Source organism: Phacochoerus africanus, chromosome 10, assembly GCF_016906955.1.
Source record: "Phacochoerus africanus isolate WHEZ1 chromosome 10, ROS_Pafr_v1, whole genome shotgun sequence".
Lineage (NCBI taxonomy): Eukaryota > Metazoa > Chordata > Mammalia > Artiodactyla > Suidae > Phacochoerus > Phacochoerus africanus.
Genome location: NC_062553.1, coordinates 40,264,618 through 40,284,614, shown reverse-complemented (window position 1 = coordinate 40,284,614; position 19,997 = coordinate 40,264,618). Strand labels below are relative to the sequence as shown.

Here is a 19,997-nt window from a genome sequence, read left to right as displayed (position 1 = left end):
ATTTTTATATTGCATTCATATCCACTGATGCATCTTATCCTTTTGAAATGCAAGGAGGTGAAAGGCAGACATCCTTCCTTTTTCCTAGAGACTTGGAGAAGCAATCTGACATGCCCAAGATTATGAGAAATACAACCAAGCACCCCCTGAAGCCCACAGCCTCTATGTTATACAGTGTTGCTTGCGAGTTATGCTCTGTACAGTAGATCCTGGACTTTCAGGAAGAGTATGTCCCAGGACTCTGTGAAACTTCATTATTCAGGAAAAAACTGTAACTGTAATAGTGAAGGAGGAAAGAAAGGCCAGGATAAGAATAGCAAAGCCTCTTAGATGCTGAGTTGCCAGCTAGGCTCATCCGCTATTATTAGTGGCTATCAGTAACAATGTTCATAGCAATAGCTAACACTCATTGAGTCCTTTGTTCTTACAGAAATTATCTCATTCCACCTTCATAACAACACTGAGTTAAGCATACCATTATTGTCTTTCCTTGACAGAGAGGATGCGGAAGTTCAGAGAGGTTAAGCAACCTGCCCAGTGGCACACAGCTCATTCATGGCAGAGCTAGGGTTCAATGAAATGCCCACCTGAATTCCAAATCCAACTTCCTTTATTGAAAAGGAAGAGCTTCTTCACCAGCTCTGACTCACGCTTGCATACTAGACTTAAAGGGAATGGAATTCAAATTAGGGCTCAAAAATTATAAATTAATAGAGGCCATGTTTTATCTTGGTTGCTTAGGTTGCTTATCTCAGATCTTAAATGTGCAAGTTAAATCTGTGTATCCTTGGGGTCTACTGTGAGTTAAAGTCTTTTGCGCCCTGCCTCAGGTGCATGCAAAACTCTGCTGACAATTTCCTACTCACTGCAGGGTTTATGGCAGTTGGTGTCATCCTGCAGATTCTTCTCTGGTCTTCTTCCTGTGATATAGGGTTTGCTGTAATTGCTTGGTGGTCATTAATGTAATTTCCGCCCTTTCTATTAAGACTTAGGCCTTTGGTTAGCAAAATGGATTTTAATCGTCTTAAATCTGAGCTAGAAGGAGAGGATTCCTGGGACTTCCATGGCATCCCAGAGTTTAGGCATGGGAAGACATCCTAGTGTTACCTTAGGTAGCACAGTCTAGAATCATAGATCTCAAAGCCAGAAGAGGTGATGGGGTCCAACCTCTGCGGAACTAGGCAAATAAGGCATTATTAGATCCATTTCAAAGATGAGATGACTGAGACTTCAATGAAATGCCCAGAACCCTACCGCTAGTGTCAGAGCCACATCCAGTTACCCAGGGGAGCTGAAAGGAGGGAGTGACTTTTGTCCTTACTGATCAGGAGCCTCTAGACACTGTTTGGACAGAACGTTATGTCTGTCTCTCAAGACTCTTTGTTGGTCTCAGAATGACACAGCCTATTCTCATAAACGGACAGTTTTCAGAATGAGCAAGGAAGCCATCACTTCCCTTCCCTCCGTCAGTGCAGTCGGGACGGTGACAGGTGAAATATCTTAAGTGCATATTTAAAATATACACGTAAGAGGTGGAGTTGATTTTTATTAACATTCCTGTGTTGCAATACCTGCAGACTCACTGTGAGCTCAGCTCCCCAGGCTGTGTTCCAAAGATGCTAATTTCACCTGTCTTCCTCCAGCAGGCTGGGGGACAGCTTCTGAGTCGTTGCTTATTTACAAGGTGGGCTCCAAACTTGCCATGTTCCTGCTCTCTTCCAACGCAGATTAGCTTCCAGCCCATCTGCTCCCGGCCAGTGATGTAAACGTACCAGCTGCTTCCCGCGAACCAGTCGGCATCCTGCAGGAGGGGCAGGTCCCTTCCCCAGGCATCAGCCTCCTGCTCGCTCTCAGCCTAAGCCCTCTTGCCAACCATGGTGGCTCCTTCCATGCTCACATCTCCTCCTCTGAGAATCAGAGCGCACAAACCTCTCACCAGCCCATGATTTATCAGCGTGGGTCCAGCTACGGGCTCTCAGTCTGATTCTCTATGATCTACGGAATTGCGGGGACATGGCAAGGGTTGTTTAAAGGGGTGGGCTGGGCTGGGTCCCTGCAGCTGACAGAGAGAAGGTGGCCAGGGGAAAAAAGCTGCACCCTGATCGGAAAATGAAGGCGCTTCTGTTGCTGGTCCTGCCTTGGCTCAGCCCTGCCAGCTACATTGAAAATGTGGGCAACTTGCACTTCCTGTACTCAGAACTGTGAGTCCCCCTGTCCTCATGCCTGCCTGTGTCTGTGTGTCCGGTATGTTGGGGGGTGGGACCTGAGTGCCCTCTTGGCTGGTTTGTCTGTTTAGAGGAATAAATTCCACACACACTAGATGCACTTGGACAAAACACCCTGCCAGCAATTTCGAGCAGTGTGCTCAGCTGCCTGTGACTTAACAAAAAAACACCGTCTTACTGAGGCAGTGCTTTCCCAACAAGGCATTTTTTTTCCCCCTGCTTCTGTGCCAACACTGCTTTCTCTTTTTTTGGTACTCTGCTTTTTTTCAATAGATGTGTCTTCTCTTCCTTCCATAAATAGAACCCAAGAATAGTTCAGAACAGAGGCTGCATGCATAGATGTGCTGTCTCTAGCTGGCGTTTCTAATTATGAGCAGATAGCCTCCCTTTTTGAGACAATCGGCCTCCATACCTGAAAACACAGAGCATCTTAGTACAGGGGCAAGATGACCCTATGTGTAAAAAATATACATCCATCATTGTGTTTTTATTTTTGATAATTTTTATACACAGGAATGCAGAAAGAACCACGCCATGAACACCCAGATTCCTATCAACTAGATTTAATGACTAACATTCTGCCACTTTGCCTCATTTATTTTAATTTTTACAGAAGGGGTTTGGAGTAAATCAGAGTCCTCATAATGTTTCACCTCTCAATATCTCACCATGCATCTCTAGAAAAAAAAGACATTTTCCTCCATGACCTACGTCCATTTTATAGGAGCAAACGGCTCATGTTACCAACCTTTCCAGGGAGGTTTTTCCGGCTCTTTTGGTTAGTAAGCTCTGAAAGAAGATTGCAGACTGAAGTGAACAGCTTCTAGCAATCAGAAGAAAAGTGCTGCTGTGTGGGGACTCCGTTGTTTTTGGAGTGTTTACAAAAATCTAGTTCTCCTTAGTTACCAGACAGGTAAAAATATCAAGAGTTGGTTTCTGTGTAAATTAGAGTCAGGGGGCAAATGAAAAGAGGGACTCAAACAAATAGAGTCCAAAGAGCACAGGCAAGAAAAGCTTGGTTGCTCAGATTTCGATAGAGATCCCCACGTGTTCAGACAAGTGGTGATAACCATCTATTAGAGTTAGCCAGGCTAACCAATTTGTCCAGCACAGTAGATGCTCAATAAATGCTCAAGAAGTAGAGAAAAGAATGAATCACCTGGGTCCTTGGAGGCAGGTTGTTCATTTCAGGACTTCCTGGTCCTACCTCACTGGAGTGTAACCCCAGTCCACGTTGAATGAAAAGGTCCATAGAGAAAGTATCTGGCTTAAGTCTGCATAGGGAGCATCTCTGTGGTGATAATGACACTGGGGAGGCTTTTCTAGAAACATATACAACAACAGAATTAATTGGACTTGTGAAAAGACCCCTTCCTCTCTTGATGGATGCTGAAGTTGGTTTCTCTGAAATCTAGTGCCAAAGCTTCTGTCCCTGGCCACCCCCCTCTACCCCCACTAGCCTTTTTGTTGCTATATTAGTTTCCCAGGACTGCTGTAACAAATTACATATATTTGGTGGCTTAAAACAACACAAATATGTTCTCTCAGGGTTCTGGAGGCTAGAAGCTTGAAATTAAAGGGTTAACAGGGCCACACTCTGTGAAGTCTCTCGAGGAGAATCCTTCCTTGTCTCTTCCAGCTTCTGGTGGCTCCGGGCATTCCTTGGCTTGGGGCCACATCACGCCATCCCTGCCTGTCTTCACATGGCGTCCCCCTGCATATGCTCTCCAATTCTATGCCTTTTCTTCTTCTTACAAGGACACTTGTCATGGGATTAAGGGCCCACCTGGATAATCTGGATGATCTCATCTTGAGGTCCTTAGCTTAATTGCATCTGTAAGACTCTTTATCCTAATAGGGTCACATTCACAGGCTCTGAGTGACATGCCTTTTGCGGTCCACCATTCATGACAGAGGCTAATGAGGGGCCTTTCCATTGAGTGACTTTCCATTTTATTCCCTAATTGAAGGAATGCTCTTCATGCTGACTTCCAGCTGGAAGTTGCTCTTCCAGGCAACTTCTCTGTTGAAGAACTGAGTGAACACAAGCAGGCCATTCTATCCCAAATGTGAAGCAATCCAGGAAGCATGATGCCAGGGAATTGCTGGGACAGTGTTCCCATACTGACTCGACAGAACTTTCTGGAAATATTCCAATTGCTGGGGATGCTTTATAAGAGCGGGAGCTTATAATTACCTGATTACCTCTTACCTGATGCTGCTGGTGATAATGGACTAATCAGAGAATTAATGACACATTTCAGGTACTATAGCAGGTGCTGGAAGAAATACGGGCAGTTACAAATTAATCACAGCACCCACTCTTAAGGCGAGGATCTAATTGAGAAGATAAAATTAATACAGATAAGAAATATAAACAGTCATCCAAGGTATAAGGGGCAGGTCTTTAAACAGTAAAGCAAGTGATCAGTTGCAAGGAGGCAGAGATCGTGCCTTCTGGTGAAACTGATCAGGAAAGCTTCTGGAGAAGTTGGGGATTTGAGCTGGATCTTGAATAGGGAGGAATTTAGGCAGAATCAGAGATGAACAGAAGAAGCCTTTCAGGCAGGGGTGGTGGCACTGGCATGAAGGTTGGGAAGTGGCTGTGGTTGTCAGCAGAGCTTTGGAAGACAGTTGAGAGCAGTGAATGGCACTGATGGGTCTGCTCAGCATTCTTGGGAGCAGGGCCATGGGGTGTGAGATGAAGTCCCTTCTCTTGCTTCCATGGGCTGCTGGGATCTCGAAGGACCCGTGGACTCACTGTAAAGCCCTGGGAAGCCAGGATTCCTCCTACTACCTTTGAGCTTTGGAGTCCCCACATTGGGTGATGCTTGCCCTGTGTCCCTGAGCTTCCAGCCATGGAAGTCCTCCTGGATTTCCCTTTCCAATCCCAGGTTTCTCTCAGTCTGGATCCTGTTCCTTCAGGACCAAGCTGGAAAACTGGATATTGGACTGGAAAACTAGTTGCTGTGCCCTGTGGTGTAGGTTGCAGATATGGCTCGGATCTGGCGTTGTTGTGGCTATGGCGTAAGCCGGCAGCAACAGCTCTGATTAGACCCCTAGCCTGGGAACCTCCACATGTCTCAGGTGCAGCCCTAAAAAGACAAAAAAATTTTTAAAAATAAAAAATAGAGTAAATAAATAGGTAAATCATTCTGGTATAAGACCACAGGAAGAGATGGAGCCTCTGGCCAACTACTGAGAAAATATGCATACATATGTGTGTATAATGTCTAAATTCAGTTTAACCTAAAATAAAACAAAAACACCTTGTCCAGTTCAGCAGAGCACTTCTGCCTGCCTGGTTTTGCCTTGAAGGCCAACAGTTTATGACTCTGGGTAGTTTCTTCTTTAAACATTTCCATTGGCACCAGTTGCCATTACCCAGAAGAGAGTGAATTCCACAGAAGAAGCCTAAAAACTGGAATATTTGGTATAACAGTATCCCAACCCGTAGGTTAGGGGATGGGTAAGTCTTGGGGTCTACACAGAGCATGCCAAAAGGATCAAGGGCAATGCTTTCTTTAGAAGCCCTTACCCCCGGACTCCCACAAACTCACTTTCTGAATTTCCTAGACCCCAAAGCAAATTTAGAAAATAGACTCTGAGTCCCACAGGCATGAGCATGTATCCAGCTTTCTCATCTTTCTGGACTTCTTTATAGCCCCAGGCGTGACAAGACTAAATAGATAAAGTCCTTGGAGTATCATGGGTTCCGAGGACCACCCACGTAAGACCCAAGGACTGGATTTTTGAAAATGCGGATGCATGGACTCTAAATCCATTCACTAAAACACAAATCTTGGGCAGGGGGCCTCATTTTCAGTCTTAAGTTCCCCAGGTGATTCCTATGGAGCCCATCCTGTTTTCATTTTTTTTTTTTTTTTTTGGCCATGCCCATGGCGTGCAGAAGTTCCTGGGCCAGGGCTCAAACTAGTTTCATTCTTAACAAGTTTCTCAGGTGATTCTTATGGGGCCCATCCTCTTTTAATGCTTAACAAGCTCCCCAAGTGATGCTGGGAGTTCATGGGCACTCCTATTTAAGAGCCCTTAGCTCCAGCTCACTTGTCGACACTTGACTTCCACTGTGGGAAAGCATCCCTCCACTCCTGGTCTCCTCTGCTGTGTGTTGTTTGCAGCAGCTTTCTTGTTCATCTCTTCTGCCTGGTAAGTCCTTAGGAGAGCTTTTTGAGAGAGGTTTATTTCTGTATACCGGGCTTCTGCACAGCACAGGGTTACGTTGAACTAAATGTAATGCATGCACCTCCTGTCTTGGCTAATTCTAAACCTCGTGAAGTGTGATCAAGAAGCGCCTGGTTTGGTTCCTGTGGAAGCAAATGTGACTCTGCTCATGAGGATGCAAGCTTTTGCAGAAAGCAGCACCGGGCATGAATAACTGAGCTGGTAGCTGCTCTGGGCAGTGATCTCCTGCAGCTTTTGTACATTTCTTTAAACAGTTTGTTTAGCAAGAATCCCAGGGAAAATCCTGAGGGTTTGGTGGGGTGGTGAGATGCATTTTTATATTACACCCCCAACTCTCAAAAGCCATTTACAGAAAATTGAAGGTTTTGTCATATTTCCCCCAAACTTTCAAATTTCTAGTTCCTAAAAATACTTCTCATTTTGTGTTATATTCCAGTGATGCTGTTTTCAGACCCATGGCGTAAAGTCTGAATGCATTTTGAGTAGGTGTACAGTAAGTTTGAGCCTACTCTTCAAAGTAGATAATAGTCCTTTGTTGTAGAGATGCAGTTATCAATAAGATATCGTTTGATGTCTTAAGGGTCACTGGAGGATGACAGTCCCTAAAACAGTGCTACTGCTATAGCTGTGTGGCTTCTCAGGAAGTCAGAAGATGCTGGCTCTCTTTCTAGCTTATACTCCAATACTCTTGGTTTGGAACTGGCATCACTAGGAACCATGTCCATGCCAGTATCTGGAGAGGAAAATTACCCTCTCTTCCCTGACCCCTGTAGAGATAGTAGCTCCAACCCAGAGTTTATTCCCCCTGGAGTTTTATGCTTGGGAAATTAAAATGAGCAACTGCAGTTTCGCAACTTGAATCATTTAAGGCTGTGGAGGGATGTCTCTAGAAAGTGCCAAGAGCAGCAGGAGTTATAAGGCAGCCCTGTGTGCATCCTTCTGGGAAGTGGGGTCAGGCTCAGGAGTCAGACACACAAGAACACCCACCACGTGTCTCAAGTCCAAGGAACCCAACCACCCACCACTTCCCTAGCAGAACTTCCTTAAATCAAGCTGCAAACCTCTGACAAACCCCACTGTTTTCACTGGGGTTCACAGGCCAAAGGGCTTTAAATCACACCTAGCTGGGCATCTTGGGCTTTCAAGTGAGAAGATGGGTTGCCTTGGTTTTGCGTGAGGCTCTGGTCCAACTTCTCCAGCTAGAGGAAGGTCACGCAGCAGACCAGCCCTTTCCCTGCTGGCTTCAGCCAGACTTGGCCATGAACTACACAGCCTAGGGGAGCATCTTTTTCAAAGGCTTTGGACTAAATGGAGATCCACACAAGGCGTCTAGATTGTTGCTGTTGGGCCCTTCCTGGGATGAATGAGGAGGAAGAGGATTGAGGGACAGGAGTGCAGTGGGCTTACCTCAGCCTCCTTTTCTTCCTCACTCCATTTGCACTGTGTTAACTACTCCAACACTCTCCAAGTTTAAACCAACAGGGTGACCTCTATGGGTTTGCCAGGAAACGCTTTCCAAGTTGAGTCTCAAAGAAATTGTTTCCTTTTCATCAGAATTGAAAAGGGAAAAAAAAAAAATCTTCTGATCTTTGGATTTCTCTTGCCCTATGTTTTGAGAATCTGAAGTTGAGTTCAGATTAGGATGTAGACTGAAGGAGGTAGAGTTTACAGAGGAAGGGGTGTGAGCTGGAGAAATCCTATTCCCGTGGAGAGGAATAAGGTCCAGTTTGGGGGAGAAAAGCCAGGATCCATCTGGGTTCAGTGACTCTCAATGTCTTTTGAAGCACTGCAGCTCAGCACATATCTAATAAGGCATTTTCCCTTAAATCTACAAACTTTGTGTATCTGGAAGGAAATTGAAGCCGCATGTTCCTGATTCATTATACTTAACTCATCAAAATGGGGCTTTGTAATGGCTCTTTGTGCAAAGAGCACAGTGATCCTATTTAATGGTCTTTTCTTTTCTTTCTTTTTTTCTCCTTGGAATTAGCGAGTTCTCTTTTGCCAGCATAAAAGCAACTCTCATCCCAAACCATTTGCTTTCTGGTCTAAAATGCAAAGCCTGGGGGCTTCAAGGTACCACTTCAATGCTTGGCAAATTGTGTCTGTCTGTCTTTGGGTCACCTGACTATGTCAAGATGAAAAGCAAAGTGGTTATTTTTTTTGTTTTACATCAGGCCTCATTAATTGTTTCATATTTTGTTGATTTTTCTTTTCTTTTTGTAATGGAAATCTTAATGCAAGAGTATAAGGAACCTCCATGTACCCTAGTACCCCTCTCCAATAATTAATGATTCAGCATCTCTTTTTTCATCTATATCCTTCTTGAATTGTTTTGAGGCAAATCTCAAACCTTATACTTCCTCTGCAAATGCTTTAGTATTTATCTCTAAAGGATAAAGACTCTTAAAAAATGTAACCATTAACACTAAAGATCACATCCAAAACAACCATAATCCTTTAGTGTCAAGTATCCAGTCAGTTCAGATTTTCCGTGTCCTCCTAACTTTTATAGTTTGTTTGAATCAAGAGCAAAATAAAATTTACGCATTGCCACTGGCTGCCCTACCTCAAGTTCACTACCAGCCTCACCCCAACCCCTCTCCATGCTCCATTGAAACAAAGGGGTTCTTGAGGCAAATTCTGGGGAATACAGCTTTAGCAAATTCCAAACACTGGGTTAGTAGCTGAAAAGGAAAAACACAGCAATTATATAATTATATAATAATCCAGTCAAGGGAAATGTAAAGAAGGCAAGATCCCAAACACTAAACCATCAGGTGCATATAACCAAGTTTAACCAAAGTGGATGTTTTTTGAGGACCTTGTCACCCAGAAGCTTTAAGGGGGAAAATTTAAATAGAATGGATAAATATCTTCTCCGAAAGGTGATAATCTTAATTTTTTTCTCTTGACTTTTTCCATCACAGACCTACATCCATAGACTTGTTCATATGCCTGTCATATGCATAATTATCTATTATACATTATACATGTCTATCACTACATTATATCCATTGTCAGACATACGCAAATGTTGTTAAAGGATCAGGACATTCTACATGAGAGTTCAAGTACAGTCTCCCACGTTCCTCAGGGTGTCATCACTTTGGAGACCACCATGGGGGAACAGGCTCTTGGGGCTGCTTAGCATCAGAGCACAACCCCATCATTAAACAGAAGAAATTTCCCAATGCCAGTCCATGGGATTGGCCTTGGAAGGAATCAGGCAGGAAATGGCCCACTCGTACAAGCCAAAAAAAACTTGCGGACCAAAGAACAAGGCATCTCTTCTCTTAGTTATTTTCCCCTTTTTTGACCATCATCCCTTCCTTTTCATGCCCCATGTGGGTTCCACTTTGTTCAGTTCTTCTACCCCCATCAAGAGTGGGTCCAGTGGGGGCCAAGAGTGGTGAAACCTGAAGCATTCAGAATTTGAAGAGTCCTCTTTTTTTTTTTTTTTTTTTGAAAAGACACAATCATGAATTCATACTTGCTAGGTCCCTGCTGAGGATCTTGGAAAGGCTCACGCATACCTTGAAGTAAAAGCATCAGTCTTGCAGTTACCTCCCTTCCTGCATGAGCACTGAAGTACCAGCTGTGTGTCTGTGTGCCCCCCGCCTTGCCATTTCTCATTCTATTTCCCTATAGGAGCAGCTCTGGGAACTCTTAGGGCCCTTCCAAAGCCTGCCTCTGTGTTTAACTCATGCACATCCAGAGCTACGGGCTTCAGTATTCCTGAAGCCCTTAAACCCAGGGAGTATCTGTAGCCCCTCCCACCCCCACTTCTTCACAGCAGTTCTACCTGGAAGAGAAAGAGAGGGAGAGACCAGGGACCATGAATAAGTCCCTTTGTCCACCTGAGGCCGGTAATCAAGTGGCCCACCTCCGGAAGGTTGGAAGTGAGACAACCTGGTGATTGAAGGCACACACTCTGGAGTCAGGTTGACTCAGGTTCTTGTTCAGTCTCTGCCAGCTGGGCAACCTTGGGCAAGTTACTTAGCGCCTCTGAGCTTTTCTAACCTATAAATGTGGATATAGTAACACCTATCTCACAGATTGTTGTGAATACTGAATGCAACTATACAAAGCCTTTAATACAGTTCTCCTATATGTAGCAAACTCTTAAATTATGGATTTTTTAAATTTTTAATAGAAGTAGTTGTAAGAACATTGCATCACGTTTAAGATATCTCTTAATATGAGAGCAGGTTGCCTCTTATTAATGGCACTGTACAAAGATAATGGGCAGTGCCTTTTTTTCTAACTCCTATAAAATAGTGGTGCATTTACAATGAGTGGAGCCTTTGATTTAAAGAAACTTGATAATAACTAAAGTCTATCCATGGTAAATGGGGATGGGCTGAGATCAAGAAAATGGAGTTGTTGAAACCATACCTTTCCTCGTTTCTTCCTCCCTCACTGAGGAGGTAGGCAAGTGACTTACCTGAGCTGAGAAAGGGGTGACTGGCATTCCCAAGTGAAACCTGGAGCGATGCCACCTGTCGTGGTCGAGGCCCCACCTCCCACACAATTCCACTTCCACGTGTAAGTTCTTCTCTTCAGGCGGCTTCCAATGTTTCCTCCCTGGAGCCATTCCTTACCACTCAGCTCCTTGTCTTGTTACCTTGACACTGCAGCTCCTATGTCCTTTCTCTTTTTCCTCTTTCCTACCCACCTCCCCCTTCCCTAATTTGCAGATCCATCATGTTTCTTGGCTGGTGGAATCTGTGGCCCAAGACCATTTCTTCTTAGAGCCAAAGGGGTCAGTGGAGATGATGCAGCCCAATCGGCCCATTTGATTGGAGAAAAAAACTGAAGCAAAGTAATTCACCCCAATGACCCTGTCCTGCTGGTAACGAGCTCCATGACCCAGAACAAGTCATGATGTTTGGGGAGCAATGATGCCAATGCAGTCATTATTTCAGTGTGTCCTCAGGAAACAATATAACGAGAGTTGTTGAAATTATATACTAATAGCTGTGGGCAAAGCAGTGGCATAGATGTGATACGATGATGCAGGTGACCACACACACATCATCTTTAAGGAAGTGAGTGCCCTCTGAGGGTACACGACACATCTGGGCATGCTCAGAGAAGGCTATCAGGGGGCTTCCTTGATCAATTTTCTACCAGTGCAACGTGGGGCCATTTGACAATAATAAAGCTTTATATTGGAAAATGGCATTGCAAGGATTTTCATATAATTCCAGGGATTTCATATGCAAAGGATGGCAGCCAAGAGGCAGGGCAGAGCCTAATCATGAAGCAGCTATAAGCTTCAGCTTGTAGTGATTAAAACCATGGCCTCTGAAGTCACGCAGATCTGAGTTCAAGTTCTGGTGTATCACTTACCCAGTTGTGTAACCTTGGATGATTAATTCATCTCAGCTGGACCTCAAGTTCCTCATCCTTGAATCAGTTCTTAATGATAGTACCTACCTCATGGGGTAAGAATTAAATACACCCATGAAGCACTTAGAACACTATAAGCACAGTATAAACATTAGCCATGGTGGTGAGAGAAAAACGATCTCATTTGAACCTCATAGAACTGCAGTGAATCCCCATCTGATGAGAACACTCAGCTTCATTGAGGTTAAAGACACTCCCCTGGATGATCCAGCCAGCCTGCCATGCAGGCATCCTGATTCTAGGATGAGGACTTTTTTTTTTCCAGTGCACTTCCCTTTGTTGCCATGGAGATGGTATTGCTGGGCTGTGTCTCAGGATGTTCCAGACCTTTACGATTCACTAGAGCCAGGTTGAGGGACTGAGATGAATTCCAAACCCAAAAAGTAGACTTTTATAGGTGAAACTTTTTCTCGGTGAAATATTTGGGTAGATTTTCCTGGCCAGTTAAAATTATGCCAAAGACAGAGTTTTCTAGCCTCTACATCTATTTTTTCCATTGAATTAAGCATAAGAGGGCGGACCACAAGTGGTCCCAAAGATATTCTTTCAAGTGGTCAGCCAAAAATGTTTTTTGGCCTCAAGAGCTAATTGATGATAGATTAAAGAGGATCAAAGGCATTCAGTTCCCAATACATCTGGAGCAGCCCTTCCCTCTAAGATGCCGCTGCAGTTTTTGTAGGAAAACATCTGGACACCATCAAAAGTAGCAGCCCCCTCCTCCCTCATTGCCCCATGAGACAAACCCTGGGAAGGTCTGAAGTGACATCAGGGACATGCAGATTGTGTCCCTTTATGGTCATAAGTGTGAGCTCCAGAGAGCCAGACAGACCCTGGACCTACCCCTTATGAGGTCTTGGGGGCAGCTGCCCCAACTTCCAAGATTAGCCTCGTGGAGCAGCCAAGACTGAGAGCAAATGCCACCCGGGTACCCTGCCTGGCCCCTGGGCATTCATGACCAATGTTAGGTCTTTTTATGCTTCCATCTTTGCTACTCTGCCAGCCATCATCTTTTCTTCACTCCCTGCTTATTTTTCTCCTTAAAAAGATACCCATGTGATGGTGTCGATGTCTGATAATGGAAGGCACTTCTGAGGAGGTACCCCTCTTTTGATCACCTCAGATTCAGGAATTATAATTCCTTTTAATATCACAAAAGAATAACTAGAGCCCCGAGAGGTGCCAATTCTCCATGAAAAGCCCCCGAACACTTATAGTCATTTTCAGAGAATTTCTAAGTCCAAATGGCAACTAGACAGGAATGGTGTCCAGGGCACAAATACAGGACCGGGAAGGCCAGAGGAGGCTAAAGAAAAGTGTTCTCTGTAACTGAGGCATTGTTTCTTTAATTACAAAAGAACTAGACAACTTAGGTTATTCTGCGGGAAGAGTGGTCAGTTTGGGTTATTTTTGTTATTGTTATTCTTTATGGTCTTTTAAATCCCCCACTGAGTTACTTGGTATCAGTAAAGAAAGCATTGAACGGAACTTCCTGTTGTGCCGAAGCAGAAATGAACCTGACTAGTATCCATGAGGATGAAGGTTCGATCCCTGGCCTCATTCATTGGGTCAAGGATCTGGCATTGCTGCAAGCTGTGGTGAGGGTCACAGACGTGCCTTGGATCCCTTGTTGCTGTGGCTGTGGTGTAGGCTGCCAGCTATAGCTCTAATTCGACCCCTAGCCTGGAAACTTCATATGCCGTGGGTACAGCCATAAAAAGCAAAATCTTAAATTAAAAAAAATATATATATCAAGGCAATGAACTGATTTTTTTTTTTCTTTTCCACTTTTCACTTGGTTTCTTTACACATGCATCCATCTCCTCTTACTTTCCTGGCATGGTTGACGAAGCTGAATCAAAGCATGGGGACCTCAAAGGAGTCTAGTGATTCAATTCTCCTTCAAATTCTTTAGCATTTAACAAAGGCAGATAATTTCTATTCATAAAAACAGCACTTTACAGAAAAGGACTGCTTTGTCCTGTAGATATAAATTCATATTCTGGAAAAATCCATCAAGATCTTTCCCAACTTCTCAGATGTTTGTATTCTCTGTTCAGTGTTTTGCTTTAAGTGTGATTAAAAAAAAAAAATTCAAACTAGGCAGCCATTGGGAAATGAATTAGTGTGAATTTAGGTTATAAAAATACAGTGTTCATTCTTATAAGAGCATAATTGGTAACAAATATTTGAGGACCTATGAAATGTCTAGTCCAGATATTCTAGTCTCTGAAGATTCTACAATAAACATATTCCAGGGAGAATGCAGTAAGCAAGCAAAGACCTAGTATATCAAATGGAAATAAAACAGCATCTTCTTACCCTGACTTATTGATGTAAGAAGACCTCTCTTATATAAAGAAAGTGGCATTTGAGCAACAACCAGAAGGTAGTGAGAGGGAGCCGTGAGGGTGTCTGGTGCTGAGATGAGCATGGACTTTGCAAACTGTGCTGTTTGCAAATCCTAGACCTGGTACCTTCTAGCACTCAGTCTCTTATGTGGCCTTTTTTGGCCTCTGTTGTCTCATCTGTGAAATGGGAATGATGAGTCCTACAGCACAGGGTTCCTGGCAGGAGTCAGAAAGACCCTCGGAAAAGGAGCCAGCAACTGGGCAGGCTGGGTGAATGCAGCTTCCTGCAACTTCCGCTTTCCCCTTTGCTGGATTATTCCTTAACAGGACCAGGAGGCGGGGCTTGGTGGGGACAGTAGGAAAGGATTTCTGCTTTGTTGAACCTCACTCTGGGTCACGTGTTCTGAACATAGTTTTCAGTGGAATCTCAAAACACCCATGACCTCCCTCGCATACCACCCCCACTTCTTGCTTGGTGTGAATTCATGTTTAATCTCCTCATCCCTCGATTTTGTCACTTCCTAAATTTCTCCAGTCTTTTCATACCTAGGTTTTCAGTGGATTCTCTCTGATTGCAGATATGTCTGCGTCTGTCCTAATTTTATTTATTTTTCTTCCTCCTGTCTCTCACATCTTCCATGGCTCTGCCCCCCAAGTGTCATCCATCAATCTTCTGACACCCTGTCCGTGGGTCATCCATCAGGGTATTGATTGAGACTGATGTGATGGGAGATGGCTAAAATACCTTCTGAAACACCTCCCCATGCCTGAGCTTAGTACCATGTTTGTTTGAGATTTCTGGCTCTTTTCAGCCCCGCTTTCAAATCTTCAGATGAGTAGTGAAAATAACATCTTTCCCAAGACATGGCATGTTCTGCTCACTGTCCCGCCTCCCATCTCTTCCCATTCTTAACTCTAACAAGAAGTGCGTTTAAGTTCTCGAGATAAACTCCTCTACTGTCATATAAATGCAGATTGTCCTTTGTTCATTCAGTCCTGGTGTTCTGAACCTTTTAACTTTTGCTTCCCTAATATTAATACTATGATGTTTTAAAACCAACAATGGCATATATCATCCACTAACTTTTCACTACACCTTCCTTCTGTTTTCTTTCTCCATCACCATCACATGCTGTTGGTCTTTTTCCAATCTTCTGACATTCCCTCTGTGTGCAAGGTAATTTTTCAGAAATAATTATCCATCTTTACGGCACCATTGTTCAGTAAGCATATTAGTCAAATTCTTTTATTCCCCAGGGGTGTCTGTCACCTGGAGCAGCTGATTTATGTGTGTGTGTGTTTGCCAAATATTCTTGTACCTATTTTTTTTTCTTGTCCAAACCTATCTGCATGAGCTTAATTCTTCCAATTTTCATGTATACTTAGAAAGTTTTTTTTTAAAGGGAGTTTAGCATTTCATGTGTTAACATTTTTATTTCAGTGTTTGCTTCTTTTAAAAACTTTGCTCTGGGTTCCTTCAGGCCTCTTGGCCTATGTGTTTATGACTCGGGGTGAGCTTACAGATTTTTAAAACTATTGCTAAGTCCTTCTGTTTCAACTCATGTGTATTTTTCTCTGTTGGGCTTAACAGCGTCCACTGTCTGGGCATCGTGTTGTTCTTAAGTATTCAGGACTGTTTGGTGATCTTAAGAGTTTCTAACGTCTTTCTGGTATTTCTGAATAGATGTCTGCTTGTTCCATTTGATATAAATGGTTTGAGACTGGAATTAAAGAATTATGAACTATACATTTTTGAAAAATGCAATATGCTGATCAGCTTCTTAGAAACCACTTCAGTTTCATTTCCCAAAGTGTAGAGAAGTTTCCACTAGGCAAATAGTTTGGCACACATTTTTCACTCTTTTCCTCAGAGAAATCATTTTAGTCAACCCAACCTCTATTTTTGAATGTGACTTTGCCAAGTCAACAGGATTTTAGAGAATATTTTGCTCAAAGTTTATTCTGTGTCCTGACTCAGTTGTTACCTCCACCCACCCACTGGAGAATCCTGAAGTCATAGAATGCATTCCTGCCAGTTATTTTTAGAATCTACTCCAACGCCCTTATTTCACTCAAGACAAATGTTTGACCCCAATAAACGAGGACACTTAAATCTGTAACTTCTCTTTGCCAGTGACGACTCCAACAGAAAAGCTCTGTTTCTGATGCAATAACCCTTCTTCCTCACAAGATTTACAAGCTGGTGAGGCCCTTGACTTGGTGGTTGGTATCAGAGTACCTTTAAGTGAAGCCCCATGGGCACTTAGAGCTGTGAGAACAGTAGAGTTGCAGGGTTGTTTTATTTTCTTCAATGGCATTGGATTTGGTACTGATTGGTAGACAGCAAAAAGAACTAGAGTAACTCAAGATACCAGATTTCTCATCTTAACCACGCGGCCAACTCAACCTGTGTCATGGATGACCCATGGGAGGACAGAAGAAATTAACACTCACTAGAGCTGATAGGAAAAGAGCGTGCAGCCTCGCTGTGGTGGACTCCCCTGCAGCTTACGAGAAGCTGTTGTCATCATTCTCTGAATGCACATTTAATCTTAAGCCAGGCAGCAAACACAGTCTTTGATAACATCGGTTTCAGGTATCTGAAGTCCTGGTATTTGAAGGCTTATGTACACATACTTTCCAAAAGGATCAGAGCAGGGGTTAAACCAAACAAGTTTGAGCTGACTCATTCTCTGCAAATATAAGAATGCTTACACCGATTATGCTCCTGCTGCTCGACAAAAAAGGTCAAAAGTTCTAAAATATTACTCAAGTTCTAAAATCTTATGCTTAAAGGCATTTTTCAAAATTTTTTTTGAAGTATAGTTGATTAACAATGTTGTGTTAATTTCTGCTGTGTAGCCAAGTGTCTCAGTTAGACATATATATTCTTTTTCATTATGACTTATCTCAAGATATTGAATACATATCCCTGTGCTATACAGTAGGAACTTGTTTATTATCCATTCCTATATATAATAGTAAACAAGTCATTTTTCTTTATTTTTTTGTCTTTTTAGGCCCTCACTCATGGCATATGGAAGTTCCCAGGCTAGGGGTGGAATTAGAGCTGCAGCTGCCAGCCTGCACCACAGACACAGCAATGGGGATCTGAGCTGAGTCTGTGACCTACACCTTAGCTCACAGCAACTCCAGATCCTCAACCCACTGACAGAGGCCAGGGATTGAACCCACATCTTCATGGATACTAGTCAGGTTCATTACCACTGAGCCACAAGAAGAACTTCAACAGGCGATTTTAAAAGGAGGAACTAGAGTTCCTGTCGTGGCTCAGTGGTTAATAAATTGGACTAGGAACCATGAGGTTGCAGGTTCGATCCCTGGCCATGATCAGTGGGTTAAGGATCCAGCATTGCCATGACCTGTGGTACAAGTCGCAGACGTGGCTCAGATCCTGCATAGCTATGGCTCTGGCATAGGCCAGTGGCTATAGCTCTGATTAGACCCCTAGCCTGGGAACCTCCATTTGCCACAGGTGCAGCCCTGGAAAATACAAAAAGATAAAAAATTTAAAAAAAGGGACGAACTAGGGAACAAAAGCATTTTATCAGCCCAGACATAACTCAATGGGTAAAATATCTATATCCATCTTTTTATGGACAGGAGGTAAGATAATGTCCCCACTTCTTCAGACTCTGCTTGATGACCAGAAGGGTAGGAAATATAGCTGGGGACCTTCTGGGAAGGAGACAGTGGACAACTCCCTCATCCAGATCTAGCCTCAGGCAGCTTCACTTGGCACAGAGCCCTTGTGGCCCCATCCATACCAGAGGGAGCCCTTAACTGTGTGGTTTCTGTAAAGCACCAGACCTCCTTTGATGGAGCAGGATGGCTACACGGCTGATCTGATTATAGTCAGGAAATCTACCATATTTAAAGTAGAAAAAAATTGAAACAGATTAAGCCCTTGGAACTGACTCCACTTTCAGTGGGACCAAGTTGATTTCGTTGTCTTTCTGGATCTCCTTCAACCAGGCAGCTCTGTGGGACTTGGCCAGATGACACTGCACGAGTGTCAATGGGCTGTTTGGCTTTACTCCCTCTGATTAGTTCCAGAAGTTGCAGAACACATTGTCCCTGCTGAGGGTCTGCAGTTGCCTTTTTTTTCCCTCTCTCTCTCTACCCCAAAAGGGCCCTTCTTCCAATGTGTTCATGTTCTGCCGTTCCTGGACATGTGAAAATCATGGGCTAGATGCTAATGATGCCTGCTTTGTGAACTTGTGGGTCATGTCCCCAGGGAGCTGCACACCTGCGAGTTTGAAAGCTCTTTCAATCACAGTTTTTGAATCACAGATGAATCAAGAAAGACACAGGCTGCATGGGGACGAGCCTTTAACCAAACACATGCCATGATACTAGGCGTAAGCTATCCGGCAGAGCAAGCTAGCGGACTGACTTTTCTAAAATGTCAGACTTGGAGTTTCTGTGGTGGCGCAGAGGAAATGAATCTGACTAGTATCCATGAAGGTACGGGTTCAATCCCTGGCCTCGTTCAGCGGGTTGGGGGTCTGGTGCTGCCATGAGCTTGTGGTGTGCGTCACAGACATGACCCACATCCCACGTTGTTGGGGCTGTGGTGTAGGCCGGCAGCTGCAGCTCTGATTTGACCCCTAGCCTGGGAACTTCCATATGCTACAGATGTGGCCCTAAAAAAGCAAAAAAATAAATAAAATGTAAGACCTACTCAGATTAACTGGACCTGAACTGCCATTTGGTGGGTCTCCGGAGATGAACCCTGATCTATTCAGAAAGGAAGCACAGGGGTTGTGATCTCATACCGCATCTCCAATTATGTGTCTCTCCCTGGCATTTTACCTGGGGTTGGTAGGAGCCCCAGTGCAGCATAACTTAAGGAGGCGCTGTTCCTTGTAGCAAAAGACAGTGCTGCCCAAGGTATTTTTCTGTCGCTGCCAATCCTGGCTCTTTGGCTTGAAGATGAGGTCCCACCCAACATAGGGGATTTGTGGCCAGTCGAGGAGAAAATGGTGCAGATACAGCTGATAGCATATTGTCCCAGTCCCAGGAGCCATTAGACATCCATCCTGAGGCCCCTGTGTATTCCTCACTCTCCCTTCCTCTCTGTTCTGGGTGCTGGGCTTGCGAGTGTGTTTTTGTGATTGTGGGTTTGGTTTTTTTATTGACGTATAGTTGATTTGCAATATTATGTTAGTTTCTGCTGTACAGCAAAGTGATTCAGTTACACACACACACACACACACATATATATATACACTCTTTTTTTGTAATCTTTTCCATTCCCGTCTATCACAGGATATTGAATATAATTCCCTGTGCTATACAATAGGACCTCGTTGTTTATCCATTCTGTATGTAATAGTTTGCATCTGCTAATCCCCAAACTCCCAATCCATCCTTCCCCCTTGGCAACCGCAATTCTGCTCTTTATGTCTGTAAGTCTCTTTGTTTTACAAATAAGTTCATTTGTGTCATATTTTAGATTCTACGTATAAGAGATGTGATATTTGTCTCTGTCTGACTTGCTTCACTTAGTATGATTGTCTCTAAGCCCATCCATGCTGCTATAAATGATGTAATAATGGCCTTGTTTAATTCTTTTTATGGCTGCATAGTATTCCGTTGTATATACCTACCACATTTTCTTTATCCATTCATCTGTTGATGGACATTTAGGTTTTTTTTCATGTTTTAGCAGCACTGTTCACAATAGCTATGAACATAGGGGTGCATGTATCTTTTTGAATTATAGTTTTCTCTGGATATATGCCCAGGATGGAATTGCTGGACATATGATAGCTCTATTTTT

At 43.6% G+C, this 19,997-nt stretch overlaps 1 protein-coding gene across 5 annotated transcripts in view; it reads left to right on the top strand.

The window, feature by feature from the left end:
- The window catches only part of LNX1 (ligand of numb-protein X 1), a 211,069-nt gene that overhangs the window by 103,893 nt on the left and 87,179 nt on the right, over positions 1-19,997 (top strand). Inside the window, exon 1 of one of the 5 annotated variants that reach the window (XM_047799586.1) lies at positions 1,780-2,201. The exons of the other annotated variants lie outside the window; for them this stretch is intronic. Within the exon in view, the coding sequence (XP_047655542.1) occupies positions 2,110-2,201 (92 nt within the window). The 5' untranslated portion in view covers positions 1,780-2,109. Of the gene's footprint in view, positions 1-1,779; positions 2,202-19,997 lie in introns of those variants that run through there. 5 annotated transcript variants of the gene reach the window in all.